The 23,964-nt window shown below is 47.8% G+C and overlaps 1 protein-coding gene across 1 annotated transcript in view; it reads left to right on the top strand.

Moving 5' to 3' along the window:
• LOC147096964 (SWI/SNF complex subunit SMARCC2-like) overlaps window positions 1-23,964 on the top strand; it is a gene marked incomplete at its 5' end in the record, with an annotated part of 99,595 nt that overhangs the window by 49,818 nt on the left and 25,813 nt on the right. The window contains 4 exons of the mRNA XM_085972520.1: window positions 7,050-7,211; window positions 12,621-12,682; window positions 14,068-14,194; window positions 22,792-22,958. Coding sequence (XP_085828646.1) covers window positions 7,050-7,211; window positions 12,621-12,682; window positions 14,068-14,194; window positions 22,792-22,958 — 518 coding nt within the window. The remainder of the gene's footprint in view (window positions 1-7,049; window positions 7,212-12,620; window positions 12,683-14,067; window positions 14,195-22,791; window positions 22,959-23,964) is intronic.

Genomic DNA, 23,964 nt, shown 5'->3' on the forward strand with positions numbered 1-23,964 from the left:
TGTTATCACTGGGGCAGAGTCCCTGGGTTTGTTATCACTGGGGCAGAGTCCCTGGGTTTGGTATCACTGGGGCAGAGTCCCTGGGTTTGGTATCACTGGGGCAGAGTCCCTGGGTTTGGTATCACTGGGGCAGAGTCCCTGGGTTTGGTATCACTGGGGCAGGGTCCCTGGGTTTGTTATCACTGGGGCAGGGTCCCTGGGTTTGGTATCACTGGGGCAGAGTCCCTGGGTTTGGTATCACTGGGGCAGGGTCCCTGGGTTTGTTATCACTGGGGCAGAGTCTCTGGCCTAGAAATTCAGTGGGCTGTGCCACCAGTTAGCGCCCAAAGAATGCACTTAGTGGGTTTAGCGCCACTGGCCACGCCTCCCGCGAAATTTAGCAGGGCGCTTATGGCAGCATTAGCCTGTAGCGCTGCGCCGCCACCGATAACGTCATCGTTGTGCGCAGCACCCCGCTACCGCCCCGATCACGATATTTGGTCGCGCCCCCCGCTGTAACGCCGGTTGCAATTTGTGACCGGGTCAGGGGGGCCTACCTGCGGCGGTAGTGGCGCTAATTAAAGGGGAGGTGCGGGGCGGCCATTTTTTTTGCTGGCCACCTGCCAGCACCTCCTCACGCCGCCGTCCCTGGCCTCCTGAGCACCCCCCCCCCCCCCCCCCCCCCCGGGCAGTGCCGGCTGTGTCCCAAGCGCCCGGCACTTCTCCTCGGTGCCAGGCTCTTTTGCCGGCACTTGCGATCTCCGATCGTGCTGGTGCAGGCCCCTCCCCTTTAAGAAGGGCCTGTGGGGTTTGGTAGCACTGGGTTAATCCTGGGATCTGGTACCACTGGGAGATGATACTCGGGTTTAGTAACACTGGGGGAGGTGATCCAGGGTTTGTGTGAATAGGGAGGTAATCCTGGGATTTGATAGCACTGGAGGATGGTCCTGGGGTTTGGTAGCCCCACTTTTGAATTTATGATGGAAGGAAGGTCATTGATGAAGCAGCTGATAGCTGGGCCGAGGACTCTGCCCTGAGGATCTCATGCTGCAATATCCTGGGGCTGAGATGATTGGCCTCCAGCAACCACAAACATCCTCCTTTGTTCCACGTATGGCTCCAGCCACTGGAGAGTTTTTCCCTGAACTCCATTTACTTCAATTTTACTGGGGCTCCTTGCTGCCACACTCGGTCAAATGCTGCCTTGATGTCAAGGGCAGTCACTCTCACCTCACCTCTAGAATTTAGCCCTTTTGTTCAAGTTTGGACCAAGGCTGTGATGAGGTCTGGAGCTGAGTGGCCTTGGCGGAACCCAAACTGAACATCAGTGAGCAGGTTATTGGTGAGTAAGTGCTGCTTGATAGCACTGTCGATGAGACCTTCCATGACTTTGCTGATGATTGGGAGTAGGCTGATGGGGCAGTAATTGGCCGGATTGGATTTGTCCTGTTTTTTGTGGACAGGATGTAACCTGTGCAAATTTCCACATTGTCGGGTAGATGCCGGTGTTGTAGCTGTACTGGAACAGCTTGGTTAGAGGCACAGCTAGTTCTAGAACACAGGTTTTCAGCACTACTGCTTGGATGTTGTCAGGATCTGTAGCCTTTGCTATGTCCAATGCACTCAGCTGTTTCTTGACATCACGTGGAGTGAATCGAATTGCCTGGAAACTGGCATCTGTGATGTTGGGGACCTCAGGTGGAGGCCACTCGGCACTTCTGGCTGAAAGTGGATGTGAACACTTTAGCCTTGTCTTTTGCACTCACGTACTGAGCTCCACCATCGTTGAACCTCCTCCTCCCATTAGTTGTTTAATTGTCCACCACCATTCACAACTGGATGTGGCAGGACTGCAGAGCTTTGATATGATCCGTTGGTTGTTGGATCACTTAGCTCTGTCTATAGCAAGCATCCACTGTTTACTGTGCATGTAGTCCTCTGTTGTAGCTTCACCAGGTTGGCACCACATTTTCAGGTACATCTGGTGCTTCTCCCAGCATGCTCGTCAATGCCCCTCATTGAACCAGGGTTGGTCACCTGGCTTGATGGTGATGGAGGAGTGGTAGTGCCACGCAGCATGATGGAGGGTGTCCTCAGTGTGAAGATGAGACTTGGTCTCCACAAGGACTGTGCGGTGGTTACTCTTCCCAAAACTGTCATGGACAGATGCATCTGCGACAGGTAGATTGGTGAGGTCGAGGTTAAGTATGTTATTTCCTCGTGTTGGTTCTCTCACCACCTGCCGCAAGCCCAGTCTAGCAACTATGTCCTTCAGGACTTGGCCAGCTCGGTCAGTGGTGGTCTTACCAAGCCACTTTTGTGTGATGGACATTGAAGTCCTTACCCAGAGTACGTTCTGTGCCCTTGCTACCCTCAGTGCTTCTTCCAAGTGGTGTTCAACATGGTATCCTGAGGTGGATAGCACAATGAAGAGGCCATTTGGTGTGTGCTGTTACTGAAAGTTGGTGTTTCTGTGACTACATAGCAATGGTTTTAGTACTTTGCTTTTTGAGTCAGGACTACTACTTTTATTCAGCGCTACCGAAAGTCCTGCTTTACACTCTGGACATGGATTCCTGAATGGGACTACATTTATTTTGATGTTATGAAGAGGAGGAGGATGAAGACATGGAAGAGGCTAGACTGGAGGCTCTTAGAGTCATGTATCACCGCAGGCATCTCTTCTCTCCACGTAGACATTCATTCACCAGGGTCTACAGACTAAGAAGGTGTTACTTGGGCATCTCCACTGCATGAGGATGGTGTACAAGAAGAGGAAATGAAACAGGAGAACCAGTAGCCAGCTGCCAGAGTGAGGAGGGCACAAGTGATAGCCCAGAACTTTTGATAAACAGGTTGACTCACCAAGTAAAGTCACGCCATACCTGCCTGTTCTTCCCCCTCCCCAACATTCCCTCCCCAACAGACCCTTACCAGGTCCCTCACGTGTCAAGACTCTTGCCAAGGTCCTTCATAAGACAGATATCTACATTTCCCTGCCATCATCCAGTTGAAAGCAAACACAGAAATTAACTCTGTGATCAAACTATCTTCACCTGAAACAGCAACATTCAGCAGGAAGTTCAACATCCGTTCACCCTTTCTACAGCTACTTCCTAACACTGACTACCCTTTGTGCCATCTAACTTCTTACTCTATTTCCTAATCTACTACTCCTATGAAGTTCTCCCTGAGTGAGATGAGGTTGAGCGGTGATGGGTTGGGATGGTTCCACTGGAGCCTCAGAGGCCTGAGGTGACTCTTGTCTCAAGGTAGCTGCTGTCCCAGCGGGAGCTGTTTCTGGCAGCCTGGCACTTGCAGTGGCAAGGGGGGCTGGGATCATGTGCAAAGGCGTTGGAGAGTGTCTTAACAAATCCGGCTCAATGCCATTCTATCGAGAGACAGTGACATCTGCACCCAGTCTTTGCAGCCCACTGGTGCTGGGCACAGGCTCCAAGGAGCTACTGGTCAGTGTCAGTACAGATGTAATAATCCCAACCAGGCCTTGTAAACTCTGTGCAAGTGTGGTGTTCAGGCTGATCCTCAAGACAACTATTGAAGCATTGGTAGCTGTCACTCCTGGCATTCTGCAGCTTGAGAAACTTCCCACAGTGTGTTGGAGACACATGTAACCAACTCCTTCCACCTGTCCATCATCTCAACCGCACGCATGGAACCAACTCCTTCCACCTGTCCATCATCTCAACCGCACGCATGAAAACTGTTGCACTGCCATGAGATCGATGCTCCTGAATCATTGTTCTTTTGAAGACTGGGTTCCTGAGATCTGGGCCCTGAGACTCCTCAGCCGAGGGCGATTGTTTCTTCCCCTCCGTGGAGAAACGGCATGCTCCTTCTCTTCCACTCCCAGGTCCTCAATCTCATTCATGCTCAGTGACCTACCCATTGACAGCCCTTCTGACTGCCTAACTAATTCCTCCCGAGTGGGTGTCTCTGTGCTAGTGATGGTAAGATGCCAGGATGGAGTTGATGAGAACATAGCAGCTGTGGATCTGAAAGTCCGGGCGCAGTCATGGACTAGCGGACCTCATCTTACAAAGTAACCCCCTATGATGCAAACAGTGACATTTTCCCTTGAAAATGTAGACGGTGAGTGTAAGGGCATTGCAATACTTTGAGAAGGCACGTGAAATTGAAAGTATTTCTGACTGGCCTTTACCAACCTTCTCTTGTCAGCTGGTCTCCGACCTTGCCCTCTCCTACAGGCTCTCCTGCCCATCTACTGAGTGAAACATCTGGGGGCCCTTCCAGCTGCTCACACCTCCGAGGCTGCTGCAGCTGCGGCTCCTCCTGCCAGCTTGTTGAGAAGTGACACCCACTGATGTAAAACCACCGCTAACCCGCTAGAATTTCCTCCTAGAATACTCATTAGCAGTGCAGGGTGGTTTGGAGGCCAGAACACTGCACTTTGGGTTTATTGCCACCGGGAGGGAGGGAAATACAATTCTGGTGAAGCCTTTAAAAAGCTGCAGCCAGTCACTTCTTAGGGACCAAAAAAGAAATCATCTTGTGGAGGCAGAGGGCAGGACTGAGGTATTGAATGAGTACTTTGCATCTATTTTCACAGAAGAAGAGGATGCCAATGTCCCAGTAAAGGAGGAGGTTGCAGAGAAATTGGATAGGATAAAAATAGATAAAGAGATGGTACTTAAAAGGTTGGCAATGCTCAAAGTAGAAAAGTCACCCAGTCTGGATGGGATGCATTCTAGTTGCTGAGGGAAGTAAAGGTGCAAATAGCAGAGGCTCTGACCAGTCTTTCAATCCTTGGATATGGGGGTGGTGCCAAAGGACTGGAGGATTGCAAATGTTACACCCCTGTTCAAAAATGGGGCGAGGGATAAACCCGGCAACTACAGGCCAGTCAGCCTAACATCAGTGGTGGGGAAACTTTTAGAGACCATAATCCGGGAGAAAATTAATTATCACTTGGAGAAACATTGATTAATTAATGACAGCCAACAGGGATTTGTTAAAGGTAACTTGTGTCTAACAAACTTGATTGAGTTCTTCAATGACGTAACGGAGAGGGTTGATGAGGGTAATGCGGTTGTTGATGTGTATATGGACTTTCAAAAGACATTTGATAAAGTACCACATAATAAACTGGTTAGCAAAATTGAAGCCCATGGGATGAAAGGGACAGTGGCAGCGTGGATACAAAATTGGCTAAGGGCCAAAAAGCAGAGAGTAGTGGTGAATAGTTGTTTGTCGTACTGGAGGGAAGTATACAGTGCTGTCCCCCAGGGGTCGGTTTTCAGACCACTGCTCTTTTTGATATATATTTTCCAGGTAGGAGTGTTTATATGGAGGGAGAGATTAAGAGAGGAGAGTGAAATCAAAGGAGCGAGGGCAAAGGGAGTTGAGATGCTGATTGAAGGGATCAGGAATCGCTCAGTGCAAAGTCTGAAAAGAAAAAGGAGGGAGGATATCTTGGTGAGAAACTCTGGGTGGGACTTGAGTGGGGCAGTTGAGAACAAGAATTTTAATGGAGAGGTGAGAGGGGTGGAACAAGGTGCTCAAAGGAGGAGAAGGTGCAGAAGGTGTAGGGGGACAGACCAAGCTGTGATCTGGTGATGCAAGCCACATCACCACTGCATGGTTTGGGTGAGGCAGGTGGTGGAAGTTATAGCCAGGAATACAGTCTCTGTAGAAAAAGGTGGCGACATTGGAGGTCACTATAAGGTCCAGAAGCAGCAGAAAAATGGACTTTGGCCCAGGAGAAGTGGATTTCTGTCCAGGACCCACACAGCAGCAAAATAAAGCTGAGAAACCAGCAAGACAGTCAAAAGCTCAGCAGGTAACAGCAACGGAAAGGAGGATGGGCTGTAGGCTAGAAAAAGCGACATTAGAACTGAGCAGCAGAGTCATAGCAGCCGAGTCTTACAGTGGAGTCTAGTAGAACAGTATAGTCCTGGTGGTAGAGGAATCCTGGAGCCTGGGAAGCCAAATTTGAGCAAAGTTCCAGCAGTTGAAACCAGCTCAGTGTAAACAAACAGGGTCAGGCTCTGCACAGGCAGCTTTAAACTTGTAGATTGGGCTAAAATGCACCCAGTATTAGGACCAGGGGGTCTTCAGCAGTGGAAAAGAGGAGATTGGGGGAGAAAGGACAAAGGATGGCAATGGCTGACCAAGAATAGGGTTGCAAAGGAAAGAAGCTCAATTAAGTAGCTGCCAGCCCATGAGCCATCATGAATTTTGAGTTTAGTGAAATCATGAACTGGCATCAACAGGCCATCCGCAGAAAGCTGGGCTCCTTAAAAATGGTGTAGTGGGCACAAACACATTCTAGCATGTCAAACCTGACTCCATTATTTAGGGATTTAAAAACCACTGGATGAGAGTGAGGATTGTGCACCCGATGATGATAATGATGATTTTGGCTGCTCCGTATCAAATTCTGATGATGAAGACCACCAGAACTGTACTGCTTTTCCTTTCTAATAAGAAGATATCCCAGTCTCAGAAAATCAGGGATGTGCAGTAGGATTTACCCCCCACCCCCAAAACACCAGAGAGTAAATTGTCCAGAGGTACCAGTACTGAATTCTGTTTTTTTTTGTTGAAGGTGCCCAGTATATTAATGCAGTTAAAAGTTTTTTTTGATATGTTGTTCTGTTCTGCAGGGATTTTTTATTTTTCCCCTGAGGGGACACCTTGAGCTAGGGATGCAGTCTTGTATACAGAGGATGTGTATATGTGAAGAATTGTAAGATCAGGACGAAGGTAGAGACAGGAACAACACTAGGCCGGCTGGGATTCTTTCGCCTGGAAGTTGAAAGCAAATCCTTAACATAGGAATAAATTAGCTTTTTTGATCTAAATAGAAGTATTTAAGTTCTCTTGAATCTTATGCAAATAAAAGATGATTGTTTATAGGATGCCTTTTATTTTACAGAACCATTCAATATGCAGTTTCATGATCCTGTTTCACAAGACTCTTCACCCTGCTCATATACCCCAAATAGAGAACAGGAAATGCATGTCTGTAAGTATACAGGGGACTGTACATTACACCTCTCCCATTTTAATTATTGGGGTTTGCTTTGCAGAGGAGTTCTCTAAGATGAAGGAGGAGGTCCCCTCGGCTCTGGTAGAAGCACATGTCAAGAAAGTAGAAGATGCTGCTAAAGTCACTGGGAAGGCAGATCCAACGTATGGTCTGGAGAGCAGTGGAATTGCAGGAACTACCTCAGATGAGCCAGAGAAGTTGGGTGAGTACACGTGATGAGTTGTGCCAGGGGAGCTGAAGGCAATGGACCATTCACAGTGAACCTGTTGTCTTTGCCAAGTAGCTGTACCCAAGTAGACTAGGCATATCTTTCAGCCCTTTACTTGTCACTGGAATTTGTCCAGTTGTCTTAATAGTAAATCCCACCGGGGTTGTTTTACAGGTTCCAGACCAAATGTTCTTGTGTGCCAAGCTCATAACTGGTTCTTTGAAAATTTGAATGTTAAGAGTTAGAGAAAGAAAGAAAGAATGATTGGTTCACTTCTATTTTAGAAATTTTGGTCATTTATATAGATAGAAACTAAATGTAGCGAAGAAACATTCCTAATTTTGTTCATCGGGTTCATCTTCAAACTCCTGTTGTAACATCACTTAATCCACAACAGAGTCTACTTCACTAAAGCAGATTTTAGTGCTATGTGTGCTGCCAATAGTTTTCTGTTTTTATTGAGAGAGCCCAGTGAAGGTCAAAGAACCACAGTGCAAGTCACTCCCCAGGATCTGAAAGAGTAAGAGCGAAGTTGAGGTAAATCAGCAAGTAGCTTAGATTTTAAAATCCTATCCATTGTAGCAGGAAGGGAAGACTGAGGGAGGTCAAGAGTTCCAGAGTTCAGAGGTCCTGGGAAAGAATGAGTAGAGGAAGCGGTGAGTCCCGATATTAACAGCAACAACTTGTATTTATACAGCGCCTTTAACATAGTACAGGAAACTCTCGTTTAAACGGCACCTAAATATCCGGAATTCTCTATTAACCAGCAAAATTCTCACTCCGAAAACAACAGCTCAATAACCGGAAATGTTGCCGAGTCCGAGTCTCCCGCGGTGGCCGAGTTAGTCAGTGGGGGTAGTTCTCTAACCTGCCACTACTCAGCTTCTTGGCGCTGTCGGAAGTCCGAACACCTCAATAACAGGAGTCTGACTCTCTCGCGCTGTATACAGTCGTTTACTGTATAAGTTTTGTTTTACTGTTAAGTAATTAAAGAGTTATGGATTACCCTCAACTGGCAGTACTGTACTTAATCAAGCATCTTCCACCATCCATTTAACACAACATTCTGTAGGTGAGTACCCAATTACTGTATACTGCACATTTCTTTATTTTTTTATTTTTGTTTGTTAAAAATAGCCTCGGTAGATAACCCTCTCCTTCATCCGGAATTTTTAATCAACCGGCACAATCCCGGTCCTGTCGGTGCCAGATACCAGAGAATTTCCTGTAAAACCTCCCAAGACGCTTCACAGGAACGTAATCAAACAAAATTTGACACCGAGCCACATAGAGATATTAGGACAGATGACCAAAAGCTTGGTCAAAGAGGTAGGTTTTAAGCAGCGTCTTAAAGGAGGAAAGGGAGGTAGAGAGGCGGAGAGGTTTGGGGAGGGAATTCCAGATCTTAAGGCCCAGGCAGCTGACGGCACAGCCGCCAATGGTGGGGCGAGGTTACAGAGATGGGGAGGAGCAAAGCCATGGAGGGATTTGAACACAAGGATGAGAATTTTAAAATCGAGGCATTGCCGGACTGGGAGCACAGGGGTGATGGGCGAACAGGACTTTGTGCGAGTTAGTATACGGGCAGCAGAGTTTTGGATTAGCTCAAGTTTATGGCGGGTGCAAGGTGGGAGGGAGGCCAGGAGAGGGTTGGAATAGTCAAGTCTAGTGGTAACAAAGGCATGGATGAGGGTTTCAGCAGCAACTGAGCTGAGGCAAGGGCGGAGACGGGCGATGTTACCGAGGTGGAAGTAGGTGGTTTTATTGATGCTGAGGATATGCGGTCGGAAGCTCAGCTCAGGGTCAAATAGGACGCCAAGATGGCAAACGGTGTGGTTCAGCCTCAGACAGTGGCCAGGGAGAGGGATGGAGTCGGTGGCTAGGGAATGGAGTTTGTGGCGGGGACCGAAGACAATGGCTTCGGTCTTTACAATGTTTAATTGGAGGAAATTTCTGCTCATCCAGTACTGGATGTCGGACAAGCAACGTGACCAATCACAGTCAGGATACAGGAGAAGAGAGGGCGTGCAGGATGGGGCATTTGGAGCTTAATGCCAGTTTGCAGATCCAAAGTAAGGAATGTTTATGGGACTTGTGGATGATGCGACTCCTGCAGCTAGTCCAGGCAGTTGATTACTGCATTTTGCTGAAATTGATTTTAAATTTTTTTTTTAATATTTGCATGGAGAAAAATAAAAATAAAATTGTGGCTCTCTCTGTTATTGATTGCATGCCTCTCTGTCTTTCTGTTTGCCATCCCCTGGGAGGCAACTGATGGAGGGGACTTGGCCTCGGAGAGAGCTTGCGGCCCAAAAAGTACTCACGGATTGGGGTCAGGGAGGCATAGAGCTTGGAATCATGCGAAGGAGATCTGGGCCCGGGGACTACTGCAGATGTTTAGCATTAGGGTTTAGCTTGTGGGAACACTCGAGGTGGGAGGGACCTGGAGTTTCATAACATTTGGGGAGGAATAGGATCTGGTGCTGGGGCCATTCCGAGGGTTTGACAGAGGAGAGTAGCCATTAGGAATGGAGAGTGTGACCGCAAGGAGCAGAAATGCAAAGTGCCACCAAGGGAGTGCATGCTGGGAGGCCTGAACAGTCATGCATGCATGGAGAAGAGCAAAACACTGCCCAGACACTGAGAGTGTGAATATACATATATGCTTATGGAGAGAGTCATTGGAGAGCCTGGGTGCAGACGTGCACCTTTGTGCAGTGATTGTCAGTGTTTGCTGCATCTCAGTGCTGCAGAACACTGACAGCACAACTGTCAAAATCAATGTGGCCGTGGTCCCTTTAAAGAAACCGGCTGATGACGCGTCATCAAATGACGCCATCAGACCCGCTTCCTGTTAATTGGTCAGGAACCCCGCAGGGCGGGCTTAACAAGGCCAATCTACGGAAAATCAAATTCAGAGAGCGGCTGTAGACGGGAGTGGCACCAGAATCGCCAACGAGCTTTCCCACTGCCATCCACCTCTGCAGGGAAAATTCAGCCCCGAGTGTGTGAATAGACAACGGTCTGACACACACCGAGTGTGAAAGTGTCCAGATATTTTCAGAGCAACAGTTCACTGAAAATAAAAGAAATCCTGTAGCCTTTTACTTTTATCCCTTTTCTCTCAAAACAATTTTAATTTCTGATGTTTGCTGTGGTCTTTTGAATTCTTTCTTTGCTTCCTAATTCTTTTGTTACCCTTGATGTGACTGTACATTAGATTTTTACATAACTCCTTTGCAGCCTCTGTCTGCTGTGAAAGGGCTGATATTAACTCATCATCCCCCTGCACAATTTCTTTCCTGTTTTTCTGTTGGTGTATGGGAGGGGTATGATGACATAGAGTACAGGGGGAAGCAGTCGAGAGTCCCAATCCCTTTCTTGGTTTACGACTGCCTCTCACACTGCTGGTCTCAAATCGACAACTGCCATTCCGCATTCCCTTAGATGATGCCTACCCTCCTCGCATATCTTCTCTTGCAGCTCACTGAATTTATTACACCATGTTGAGCATTGTTCTAACTGCTTGATCAATGCTTAACAGGTCATCAGGCCCTTTTTGGTTTTGGACTCCTCATCAAAGAGGGTTCCAACCCATTTAAATGCGTTTTCGTGTCAAACGCAAATTCTGATCCTTGATGTTCAAGGATAAATTTCTCTCAACTCTCATCCAGTTTAGATTTAGATTCTACCATGGCTTCATAATAATTTACTGCTGACTGGCATCACAAGACTGGTACAGATGAAGAAGGCCATGCAGCCCATCTGATCTATCCTCGTCCTACTACATCTTTCCATTACAGCATCCCATGTTTCAGGCCTCACGCACCCTTCCCGGTAAGCCTGTTCCAGCTGTTTATCACCCTCTGTGTAAAGAAATACTCCTGGGTCTGTCCTATCCCTGCCCTTCACACCCTGACCTTGTGCTCTGAAAACATTGTTCCCAGTTTACTTTTTCTGTCCCATGAAGTATCTTATACACCTCAATAAGGTCCCTTCTGAAACATCTCTTTTTTTTGAGATTGAAGAGCACATGATGATCAGCCTTGTTGCTCTCTGAACTGCTTCTAGGGTCTGGATGGTGTCTCCTTCGATGCATTGACCAGACCTGTTCCCAGTACTGTATGTTCATCCTGACTGTACGGACCCTCAGCATGGCCTCTGCAGATTGAATTCAATTGATTTAGTTATGTAACCCAGTATCCTTGTCACTTTGTGTATTTCCCTCTCGCACTGGACGTGGTGAGCAGTGAGTCAACTAATCCCCTTGGATCTTTCTCAACTCCCTCCTTGGCCAGTTCTATCCCACTCATGCGGTACATGTTCCTCCGATTTTTACTTGCAATATGCATTTGTCCATCTGGAGCTTCACTTGTCACTAGTTATCCCAGGTAAAGGAATATGCCTGCTTGTCAGCCATGGCTCAGTGGTAGCACTCTTGCCTTTCAGTCAGACAGTGGTGGGTTCAAGTCCCACTCCAGTACTTGAGCGCATAATCTATGCTGACACTCCTGTGCAGTACTGAAAGGGTGCTGCATTCTAACTTAGAAGATGCAGTACCTTGTACTTCTTCTCTTCTTAGGCAGTCCCTCGGAACCGAGGATGACTTACTTCCACATTAAAAATGAGTTCTCAGGTGACTGATGAGTCCAATGCGAGACCTACAGTCTCTGTCACAAGTGGGGCAGACGGTGGTTGAAGGGGCGGGTGGGTGGGGTGCTTGGGTTGACTTGCGCTTGGCTTCCGCTTGCTCCCGGCGAAGAGACTCGAGGTGTTTGGCGCCTCCCCGGATGCTTCTCCTCCACTTTGTGCAGTCTTGGGCCACCAGGATAGGCGCACCAACGTCGGTGTTCTCGCTCAGGCCAGCATCGAAGTTTTGACCACGCTCGATTAGCTCCGATGGATGGGTCCGCATGCCCGATATGAGACTCCCAAAACAAGCGCTCTACTCGGAGCTCCAACACGGCAAGAGAGCCCCAGCTGGACAGAGGAAATGCTTCAAGGACACCCTCAAAGCCTTCTTGAAAAAGTGCAACGTCCCCACCGAATAACAGTTGCCTGTATAGAAGTAAAGTCTGCAGTTCCCACGCAGTATGCATTGTGATTTTATCGACTCTAGTTCGTCCTCATTTTCCACATTATATTGAGAGAAGTAGGTGGTATGTATGAAACATTTATCTTCACTTGTATAAAATATTTCAATAAACTAAGAATTGTATCTCTGTCCACTGAAAGAAATATTGCAGGTAGCTTTGTACAGTTCATAGCAACATTAAAGGTGAATGCTACATGCAACTGAGTTTTGCGCTAAGTTTAAGAGATTTCTAGCAACCTTAAGCAGCTAATATTGCGATTTAGACTGAGGATATGTAAAATGATATTATTTTACTTTCTCTTTCTCAGAGGAGGGCGGTGATGAAATTAAGTCAGATGCCCAACCAGTAGAAGATAAAAAAGAAACAAAGGTAACGCTGCTCTTTGCGCTGATTTCTCTCCTGCTGCTGTGCTTCCTCCTCCGACCCGCTCCCTCCTCCGGCCCGCTCCCTCCTCCGGCCCGCTCCCTCCTCCGACCTGCTCCCTCCTCTTCCTCATGGCACTGATGGAGTCATTTGCATTTTCTTGGCTCTCAAAGCACTGATTTCACCATCTCTCTGTGCTTACCAGGTTAGGAGATGAGCTGCTGGGAATTAGATATATTACACATATTGCTCCAGGTGTCACCATCAAATCCCACATAGCACAGATATAATATCAGTTACTTGCATCATAAAGTTCTCACTGCTTCGGCCATAAATGTTGTTTGATCCCCAACCTGAAAAGAGCAGACCTTAATGCAGCTCATTCCCCACAGCAGCCAGCCATCGGATAAGAGTGCAGATTAGTAATGAACGCTTACGTAGTTTGGTGCTGCGAACTCTTACCTATTAGGACCCCGACTCAGGCTCATTTCAGACTGACTTCAAATCAGCCGACAAGCATTTTAAAGAGGGAACTTTCATCCTTTTTCGTCTACGCTGGAATAGTTGTCATCCTTCCTAGTGCTGGAGAGGGCCAAGATAGCAAACTCCTTCACTGAAGCAGTGGAAAAGGATTTGTACTTCCTAAAAATTCTGCATAACAACTCTTCCTGATGCTTCAGTGGGGAAATGCATTGCCTGGTGTGGTACTAAGCCATACAGTTCAGAAGTACTTGAATTAAGCATTGTTCAGTGTTGAGTTGGTGATCTAGACTGGGGCTGTAGTTGATGCACTGCAATTGGCCTTACTGTTCCTGGTTTGGTGAGTGGGAAATCAGCCAGAGTTCTCACTCTAAATCTCTCTCCATACCTGGAAAGTGCAAGTGTGCGTAGACATCAGGTGGGGACAGGATCAGGCTTGGCTGTGATGCCCCCATGTTCAAATATTCTGTCCCATGGAATCTGCAAGACCAAGAGCATTCCGAAGAAGAGGGGAGAAAATGGGGAGCAACAACAACTGTGATCCAAAGATAGAAATACTACATTCATTCCCCTCCCTTCGCCCGCCCCCCCCCCCCCCACCCCAAGAAAAACAAGTGCTTTTACTGTTTCTGTAATGAAAATGTTAGTCGTCGTCTTCTTTCGTATGGTAGTAGCAAAGAAAATCCGATGTCAATATCTAAGTTGGATATCCAGGCCAAAGTAGAATTGTGTTTCATGGTTAGTAATCCGCCCTGAATTCGCATTTTAAGAACTTGCAACTTCCAAGTTGTTTATACAGGCATACATCACGTCATTGTCCCTGGACCCACAAACATCAACAGAGGAATCGATTATATTTTTCCCCATTTTGCCTGTTACTTGTTCCAGTGTCTGTTTTTTATGTTGCCTAGGAGAATAAAGAAGTAGCAGTGGAAGACGAAAATAAGGAAAAACAGCCCGACTCTTCCAAAAAGGATGAAGACAAAGGAAAAGAATGTGTACCAGAGAAAGAAAATGAAAAGGCTGAGGTAGAAGTGGGTAGGTTCAGCAGGCCGTTGAGTTTGTACTGGTCCATAGGGAGAGCAGCACTTGAACACATGCAACCTTTGTGTTCTGGGTTCTGTTGTTTTATTCACAGCCACCTATTGCCAGGTGGGCTTAAAACCTGTTCCTTAGTCTCTCCCTATGAAGTATACAAGAACAGTGTGAGTTGGCACCTCTCATTCACCTGGTGCCTGCCTTGGCTCAGTGGTAGCAATCTTGCCTCCGAGTTAGAAGGTTGTGGGTTGAAGCCCCAGTCCAGGACTTGAGCACATCATCTTCAGTGCTGTACCGTGGTCTTTCAGATGAGACGTTCAACCGAGGCCGTCTCCCCATTCGGGTGGATGCAAAAGACCCCATGACACTATTCTCAAAGAAGAGCAGGGGAGTTCTCCTGATGCCCTTGCCAATGTTTATCCTTCAACCAACATTTTAAAAAATTTGGTAATTTATTTCATTGCTGTTTGTGGGATCTTGCTTTGCACACATTGGCTGCCATCTTTTCCTACGTTACAACAGTGACTGCACTTCAAAAGTACTTCATTGGCTGTGAAGCACTTTGGGATGTCCTGAGGTTGTGAAACCAGCTATATAAATGCAAGTTCTTTCTTTCTTAGGTGTCTCCCATCACAGCCCAACCACTGTAAGGCAAATCGTAAACTAGTGACTCACAACTCCAATGCAACAAAGTGAAAACTACTGCTGCTCCCAAGTACTGCTGTGCTCTTCTTGAATCTCCAAGGAATTAGTCATTGTAAATGTTTCAAAGACAAAAGTTGTATAGGGTCTTGTGAAAAATGAACCTGAACAGTAGGCATCTGCTTCGGAGACTGGTGTTAAAGTGGATTGTTGAGGGAATATTCAAGAAGATTTACTTTGTATCTAATCCATGCTGTACCTGCCCTGGGAGTGTTTGATGGGACAGTGTAGAGGGAGCTTTACTCTGTATCTAACCTGTGCTGTACCTGCCCTGGGAGTGTTTGATGGGACAGTGTAGAGGGAGCTTTACTCTGTATCTAACCCGTGCTGTACCTGCCCTGGGAGTGTTTGATGGGACACTGTAGAGGGAGCTTTACTCTGTATCTAACCCGTGCTGTACCTGCCCTGGGAGTGTTTGATGGGACAGTGTAGAGGGAGCTTTACTCTGTATCTAACCCGTGCTGTACCTGCCCTGGGAGTGTTTGATGGGACAGTGTAGAGGGAGCTTTACTCTGTATCTAACCCGTGCTGTACCTGCCCTGGGAGTGTTTGATGGGGACAGTGTAGAGGGAGCTTTACTCTGTATCTAACCCGTGCTGTACCTGCCCTGGGAGTGTTTGATGGGACAGTGTAGAGGGAGCTTTACTCTGTATCTAACCCCGTGCTGTACTTGTCCTGGGAGTGTTTGATGGGACAGTGTAGAGGGAGCTTTACTCTGTATCTAACCCGTGCTGTACCTGCCCTGGGAGTGTTTGATGGGACAGTGTAGAGGGAGCTTTACTCTGTATCTAACCCGTGCTGTACCTGCCCTGGGAGTGTTTGATGGGACAGTGTAGAGGGAGCTTTACTCTGTATCTAACCCGTGCTGTACCTGACCTGGGAGTGTTTGATGGGACAGTGTAGAGGGAGCTTTACTCTGAATCTAACCCGTGCTGTACCTGCCCTGGGAGTGTTTGATGGGGCAGTGTAGAGGGAGCTTTACTCTGTATCTAACCCGTGCTGTACCTGCCCTGGGAGTGTTTGATGGGACAGTGTAGAGGGAGCTTTACTCTGTATCTAACCCGTGCTGTACCTGCCCTGGGAGTGTTTGATGGGACAGTGTAGGGGGAGCTTTACTCTGTATCTAACCCGTGCTGTACCTGCCCTGGGAGTGTTTGATGGGACAGTGTAGAGGGAGCTTTACTCTGTATCTAACCCGTGCTGTACCTGCCCTGGGAGTGTTTGATGGGACAGTGTAGAGGGAGATTTACTCTATATCTAACCCATGCTGTACCGACCCTGGGAGTGTTTGATGGGACAGTGTAGAGGGAGCTTTACTCTGTATCTAACCCGTGCTGTACCTGCCCTGGGAGTGTTTGATGGGACAGTGTAGAGGGAGCTTTACTCTGTATCTAACCCGTGCTGTACCTGCCCTGGGAGTGTTTGATGGGACAGTGTAGAGGGAGCTTTACTCTGTATCTAACACGTGCTGTACCTGACCTGGGAGTGTTTGATGGGACAGTGTAGAGGGAGCTTTACTCTGTATCTAACCCGTGCTGTACCTGCCCTGGGAGTGTTTGATGGGACAGTGTAGAGGGAGCTTTACTCTGTATCTAACCCCGTACTGGACCTGCCCTGGGAGTGTTTGATGGGACAGTGTAGAGGGAGCTTTACTCTGTATCTAACCCGTGCTGTACCTGACCTGGGAGTGTTTGATGGGACAGTGTAGAGGGAGCTTTACTCTGTATCTAACCCGTGCTGTACCTGCCCTGGGAGTGTTTGATGGGACAGTGTAGAGGGAGCTTTACTCTGTATCTAACCCGTGCTGTACCTGCCCTGGGAGTGTTTGATGGGACAGTGTAGGGGGAGCTTTACTCTGTATCTAACCCGTGCTGTACCTGCCCTGGGAGTGTTTGATGGGACAGTGTAGAGGGAGCTTTACTCTGTATCTAACCCGTGCTGTACCTGCCCTGGGAGTGTTTGATGGGACAGTGTAGAGGGAGCTTTACTCTGTATCTAACCCCTGCTGTACCTGCCCTGGGAGTGTTTGATGGGACAGTGTAGAGGGAGCTTTACTCTGTATCTAACCCGTGCTGTACCTGCCCTGGGAGTGTTTGATGGGACAGTGCAGAGGGAGCTGTATTGTGTATCTAACCCATGCTGTACCTGCCCTGGGAGTGTTTGATGGGAGAGTGTAGAGGGAGCTTTACTCTGTATCTAACCCATGCTGTACCTGCCCTGGGAGTGTTTGATGGGACAGTGTAGAGGGTGCTTTACTCTGTATCTAACCCGTGCTGTACCTGCCCTGGGAGTGTTTGATGGGACAGTGTAGAGGGAGCTTTACTCTGTATCTAACCCGTGCTGTACCTGCCCTGGGAGTGTTTGATGGGACAGTGTAGAGGGTGCTTTACTCTGTATCTAACCTGTGCTGTACCTGCCCTGGGAGTGTTTGATGGGACAGTGTAGAGGGAGCTTTACTCTGTATCTAACCCCGTGCTGTACCTGCCCTGGGAGTGTTTGATGGGACAGTGTAGAGGGAGCTTTACTCTGTATCTAACCCGTGCTGTACCTGCCCTGGGAGTGTTTGATGGGACAGTGTAGGGGGAGCTTTACTCTGTATCTAACCCGTGCTGTACCTGCCCTGGGAGTGTTTGATGGGACAGTGTAGAGGGAGCTTTACTCTGTATCTAACCCGTGCTGTACCTGCCCTGGGAGTGTTTGATGGGACAGTGTAGAGGGAGATTTACTCTATATCTAACCCATGCTGTACCGACCCTGGGAGTGTTTGATGGGACAGTGTAGAGGGAGCTTTACTCTGTATCTAACCCGTGCTGTACCTGCCCTGGGAGTGTTTGATGGGACAGTGTAGAGGGAGCTTTACTCTGTATCTAACCCGTGCTGTACCTGCCCTGGGAGTGTTTGATGGGACAGTGTAGAGGGAGCTTTACTCTGTATCTAACCTGTGCTGTACCTGCCCTGGGAGTGTTTGATGGGACAGTGTAGGGGGAGCTTTACTCTGTATCTAACCCGTGCTGTACCTGCCCTGGGAGTGTTTGATGGGACAGTGTAGAGGGAGCTTTACTCTGTATCTAACCCGTGCTGTACCTGCCCTGGGAGTGTTTGATGGGACAGTGTAGAGGGAGCTTTACTCTGTATCTAACCCGTGCTGTACCTGCCCTGGGAGTGTTTGATGGGACAGTGCAGAGGGAGCTTTACTCTGTATCTAACCCGTGCTGTACCTGCCCTGGGAGTGTTTGATGGGACAGTGTAGAGGGAGCTTTACTCTGTATCTAACCCGTGCTGTACCTGCCCTGGGAGTGTTTGATGGGACAGTGTAGAGGGAGCTTTACTCTATATCTAACCCGTGCTGTACCTGCCCTGGGAGTGTTTGATGGGACAGTGTAGAGGGAGCTTTACTCTGTATCTAACCCCGTGCTGTACCTGCCCTGAGAGTGTTTGATGGGACAGTGTAGAGGGAGCTTTACTCTGTATCTAACCCATGCTGTACCTGCCCTGGGAGTGTTGATGGGACAGTGTAGAGGGAGCTTTACTCTGTATCTAACCCGTGCTGTACCTGCCCTGGGAGTGTTTGATGGGACAGTGCAGAGGGAGCTTTACTCTGTATCTAACCCGTGCTGTACCTGCCCTGGGAGTGTTTGTTGGCACAGTGTAGAGGGAGCTTTACTCTGTATCTAACCCGTGCTGTACCTGCCCTGGGAGTGTTTGATGGGACAGTGTAGAGGGAGCTGCACTCTGTATCTAACCCGTGCTGTACCTGCCCTGGGAGTGTTTGATGGGACAGTGCAGAGGGAGCTTTACTCTGTATCTAACCCGTGCTGCACCTGCCCTGGGAGTGTTTGATGGGACAGTGTAGAGGGAGCTTTACTCTGTATCTAACCCGTGCTGTACCTGCCCTGGGAGTGTTTGATGGGACAGTGTAGAGGGAGCTTTACTCTGTATCTAACCCGTGCTGTACCTGCCCTGGGAGTGTTTGATGGGACAGTGCAGAGGGAGCTTTACTCTGTATCTAACCCGTGCTGTACCTGCCCTGGGAGTGTTTGATGGGACAGTGCAGAGGGAGCTTTACTCTGTATCTAACCCGTGCTGTACCTGCCCTGGGAGTGTTTGATGGGACAGTGTAGAGGGTGCTTTACTCTGTATCTAACCCGTGCTGCACCTGCCCTGGGAGTGTTTGATGGGACAGTGTAGAGGGAGCTTTACTCTGTATCTAACCCGTGCTGTACCTGCCCTGGGAGTGTTTGATGGGACAGTGTAGAGGGAGCTTTACTCTGTATCTAACCCCGTGCTGTACCTGCCCTGGGAGTGTTTGATGGGACAGTGTAGAGGGAGCTTTACCCTGTATCTAACCCGTGCTGTACCTGCCCTGGGAGTGTTTGATGGGGCAGTGTAGAGGGTGCTTTACTCTGTATCTAACCCGTGCTGTACCTGCCCTGGGAGTGTTTGATGGGACAGTGTAGAGGGAGCTTTAATTCATATCTAACCCGTGCTGTACCTGCCCTGGGAGTGTTTGATGGGACAGTGTAGAGGGAGCTTTACTCTGTATCTAACCCGTGCTGGACCTGCCCTGGGTGTGTTTGATGGGACAGTGTAGAGGGAGCTTTACTCTGTATCTAACCCGTGCTGTACCTGTCCTGGGAGTGTTTGATGGGACAGTGTAGAGGGAGCTTTACTCTGTATCTAACCCGTGCTGTACCTGCCCTGGGAGTGTTTGATGTGACAGTGTAGAGGGAGCTTCACTCTGTATCTAACCCGTGCTGTACCTGCCCTGGGAGTGTTTGATGGGACAGTGTAGAGGGAGCTTTACTCTGTATCTAACCCGTGCTGTACCTGCCCTGGGAGTGTTTGATGGGACAGTGTAGAGGGTGCTTTACTCTCTATCTAACCCGTGCTGTCCCTGCCCTGGGAGTGTTTGATGGGACAGTGTAGAGGGTGCTTTACTCTATATCTAACCCGTGCTGCACCTGCCCTGGGAGTGTTTGATGGGACAGTGTAGAGGGAGCTTTACTCTGTATCTAACCCGTGCTGTACCTGCCCTGGGAGTGTTTGATGGGACAGTGTAGAGGGAGCTTTACTCTGTATCTAACCCCGTGCTGTACCTGCCCTGGGAGTGTTTGATGGGACAGTGTAGAGGGAGCTTTACCCTGTATCTAACCCGTGCTGTACCTGCCCTGGGAGTGTTTGATGGGGCAGTGTAGAGGGTGCTTTACTCTGTATCTAACCCGTGCTGTACCTGCCCTGGGAGTGTTTGATGGGACAGTGTAGAGGGAGCTGTATTGTGTATCTAACCCGTGCTGTACCTGCCCTGGGAGTGTTTGATGGGACAGTGTAGAGGGAGCTTTACTCTGTATCTAACCCGTGCTGGACCTGCCCTGGGTGTGTTTGATGGGACAGTGTAGAGGGAGCTTTACTCTGTATCTAACCCGTGCTGTACCTGTCCTGGGAGTGTTTGATGGGATAGTGTAGAGGGAGCTTTACTCTGTATCTAACCCGTGCTGTACCTGCCCTGGGAGTGTTTGATGTGACAGTGTAGAGGGAGCTTCACTCTGTATCTAACCCGTGCTGTACCTGCCCTGGGAGTGTTTGATGGGACAGTGTAGAGGGAGCTTTACTCTGTATCTAACCCGTGCTGTACCTGCCCTGGGAGTGTTTGATGGGACAGTGTAGAGGGAGCATTACTCTGTATCTAACCCCGTGCTGTACCTGCCCTGGGAGTGTTTGATGGGACAGTGTAGAGGGAGCTTTACTCTGTATCTAACCCGTGCTGTACCTGTCCTGGGAGTGTTTGATGAGACAGTGTAGAGGGAGCTTTACTCTGTATCTAAGCCGTGCTGTACCTGCCCTGGGAGTGTTTGATGAGACAGTGTAGAGGGAGCTTTACTCTGTATTTAACCTGTGCTGTATCAGCCCTGACAATACTGTTGTTGGGTACCTCACAATAATTAAGTCAGTAATGAGATTGGGTTTCTGAGGGTAATTAAGACAATAATTAGATTGGATATCCCACTGTAATTAAGGTAGTGATGAATTTGGGTATCAGGGTAATTAAGACAGTAATGAGATTGGTTTGTGAGGGTAACTAAGAGAGTACAACAAAAACTTTCATTTATTAAGCATTTTTAATGCAGAAAAACTTCGCAAGGTGGCCACTGAAATCTCTGTGTTCTTAAGATTAATGTAGTTCACAATGAAAAGGTAGGAGCTCCAAACCCACATCGAGATCATCAGATAAAAATGGCGGCGAGACAAATTAGGAGAGCTGACCAAAACCTTGGTCAAAGAGATGGGATTTAGGGATGGCCTTAAAGGAGGAGAGGGAATTAGAGAGGCGGAGGGCTTTTGGGAGGGAATTCCAGGGTGTAGGGCCTAGACAGCTGGAGGCATGGCAATTAATAGTGGGGCAAAGGGAGTGGGGGAGGACAGTCAGATGAACAGAGCGTGGGTGGGGGGGAGGAGTTGTCGGGCTAAGAGAGGGTTTCAGAGATGGAAAGAGACAAGGCCATGAAGGGATTTACACACTAGGATGAAAATTTAAAATTTGATGCGTTGGGGGACCAGGAGCCAATGTAGGTCAGCGAGCACAATGGGTGAACGGTGAATGCAAGTTAGGATTCAGGCAGCCGAGTTTTGGAGGAGCACAAGTTTATGTAGGGTGGAAGATGGGAGGCCGGCCAGGAGAGCGTTGGAATAGTCAAGTCTAGAGGTAACAAAGGCATGGGTGATGGTTTCAGCAACAGATGAGCTGAGGCAGGGATTGAGGTGGGCGATGTTACAGAGGTGGAAGTAGGCGGTCTTTGTGATGGAGAGAGGATATGGGGTTGGAAACTCAGTGACGGGTCAAATAGGAGGCCAAGATTATGAACAGTCTGGTTGAGCCTGAGCCAGTGGCCAGAGAGGGGGATGGAATCAGTGGCGAGGATACAAAGTTTGTGACGAGGGCAGAAGACAATGGCGTTATACCACTTGGGTCTTTGCACTGTTTAACTGGACGAAATTGCGGTTCATTGAAGACTGGATGTCGGAAAAGCAGTCTATCAACACAGAAGCAGGGGAGAGTTCAAGATAGATAAAAAGAAAGATTTGCATTTATATAGCGACTTTCATGACCACCGGACGTCCCAAAACGCTTTACAGCCAATGAAGTACTTGTTGAAGTGCAGACACTGTTGTAATGTAGGAAACGCAGCAGCCAATTTACGCACAGCAGCACTCACATATGGTGGTGAGATAGAGTTGGGTATCGTCAGCGTACATGTGGAAGCTTACCTTGTGTCTACGGATGATATTGCCAAGTAGCAGCACGTAGCTGAGAAATAGGAGGGGGCCAAGGATAGATTCTTGGACTCAGAGGTAACGATGCGGGAGTGGGAAGAAAAATCATTGCTGGAGATACTCTGGCTACAACTATATAGATAAGAATGGAACCATGTGAGGGCAGTCCCACCCAGCTGGACAATGGAGGAGAAGCATTGGTAGAGGACACTTTGGTCAACCGTGTCAAAGGCTGCAGAGAGGTTGAGAAGGACAGGAAGGGATAGTTTACCACAATTACAGTAACATGGGATGTCATTTGTGACTTTGGTTAGGGCTGTTTTAGATGGCAAAGATTCAAACATGGGTGGTTTTGAAAGTGTGTTGGCCAATACCTGAGGAAAGGGGACCATTTACAATGTCAGCTAGCATAGGGGCCAGGAAGGGAAGTTGGGTGCTCAGCACTTTTGTGGGAATGGGGTCAAGGGAGCAAGAGATGGGTCTCATGGACAAGATGAGCTCAGAGGGGGCATGGCGGGGGAGAAAGGAAGTCAACTGAAAACAGAAAAATTGCAACAAGAATACAGGGATACATCAGAAGAATTCCCAATGTTTAGTAATCCTCTTCCTTTCCTGGTTAATTCCAGCAGACACAGAGAGGGAGAAAGAAAATAAAGAATTCCAGGAAGATGGCTCAAAGAAGGATGGAGAGTCAGAAACGGATAAGAAAACTAAACTGGAGAGAGATATTGGTGAAGGGAACTTGTCAACAGCAGCAGCAGCTGCACTAGCTGCAGCTGCAGTCAAAGCAAAGGTAAGCATCAGATGGGAAAACAGATTAATCGGCACCGCGAGGTTCCAATACAAATTAAGCTCTAGTAATATCGTTAGTCTTTGAGTCCACAATCAATTTATAGTGTGGTTGCTGAATGACACGCAGACTGTTCAGAATATAATGGACCTGTGAGTCCATGATCAGTTTATACTGTAGTTACACTGAGTCCATGATCAGTTTATACTGTAGTTACACTGAGTCCATGATCAGTTTATACTGTAGTTACACTGAGTCCATGATCAGTTTATACTGTAGTTACACTGAGTCCCTGATCAGTTTATACTGTAGTTACACTGAGTCCATGATCAGTTTATACTGTAGTTACACTGAGTCCATGATCAGTTTATACTGTAGTTACACTGAGTCCATGATCAGTTTATACTGTAGTTACACTGAGTCCATGATCAGTTTATACTGTAGTTACACTGAGTCCATGATCAGTTTATACTGTAGTTACACTGAGTCCATGATCAGTTTATACTGTAGTTACACTGAGTCCATGATCAGTTTATACTGTAGTTACACTGAGTCCACGATCAGTTTATACTGTAGTTACACTGAGTCCATGATCAGTTTATACTGTAGTTACACTGAGTCCATGATCAGTTTATACTGTAGTTACACTGAGTCCATGATCAGTTTATACTGTAGTTACACTGAGTCCACAATCAGTTTATACTGTAGTTACACTGAGTCCCTGATCAGTTTATACTGTAGTTACACTGAGTCCACAATCAGTTTATACTGTAGTTACACTGAGTCCATGATCAGTTTATACTGTAGTTACACTGAGTCCATGATCAGTTTATACTGTAGTTACACTGAGTCCACAATCAGTTTATACTGTAGTTACACTGAGTCCATGATCAGTTTATACTGTAGTTACACTGAGTCCATGATCAGTTTATACTGTAGTTACACTGAGTCCACAATCAGTTTATACTGTAGTTACACTGAGTCCATGATCAGTTTATACTGTAGTTAC

Source organism: Somniosus microcephalus, chromosome 33 (assembly GCF_052327205.1).
Source record: "Somniosus microcephalus isolate GS21.2 chromosome 33, FLI_Smic_1.0, whole genome shotgun sequence".
Taxonomy (NCBI): Eukaryota; Metazoa; Chordata; class Chondrichthyes; order Squaliformes; family Somniosidae; genus Somniosus; species Somniosus microcephalus.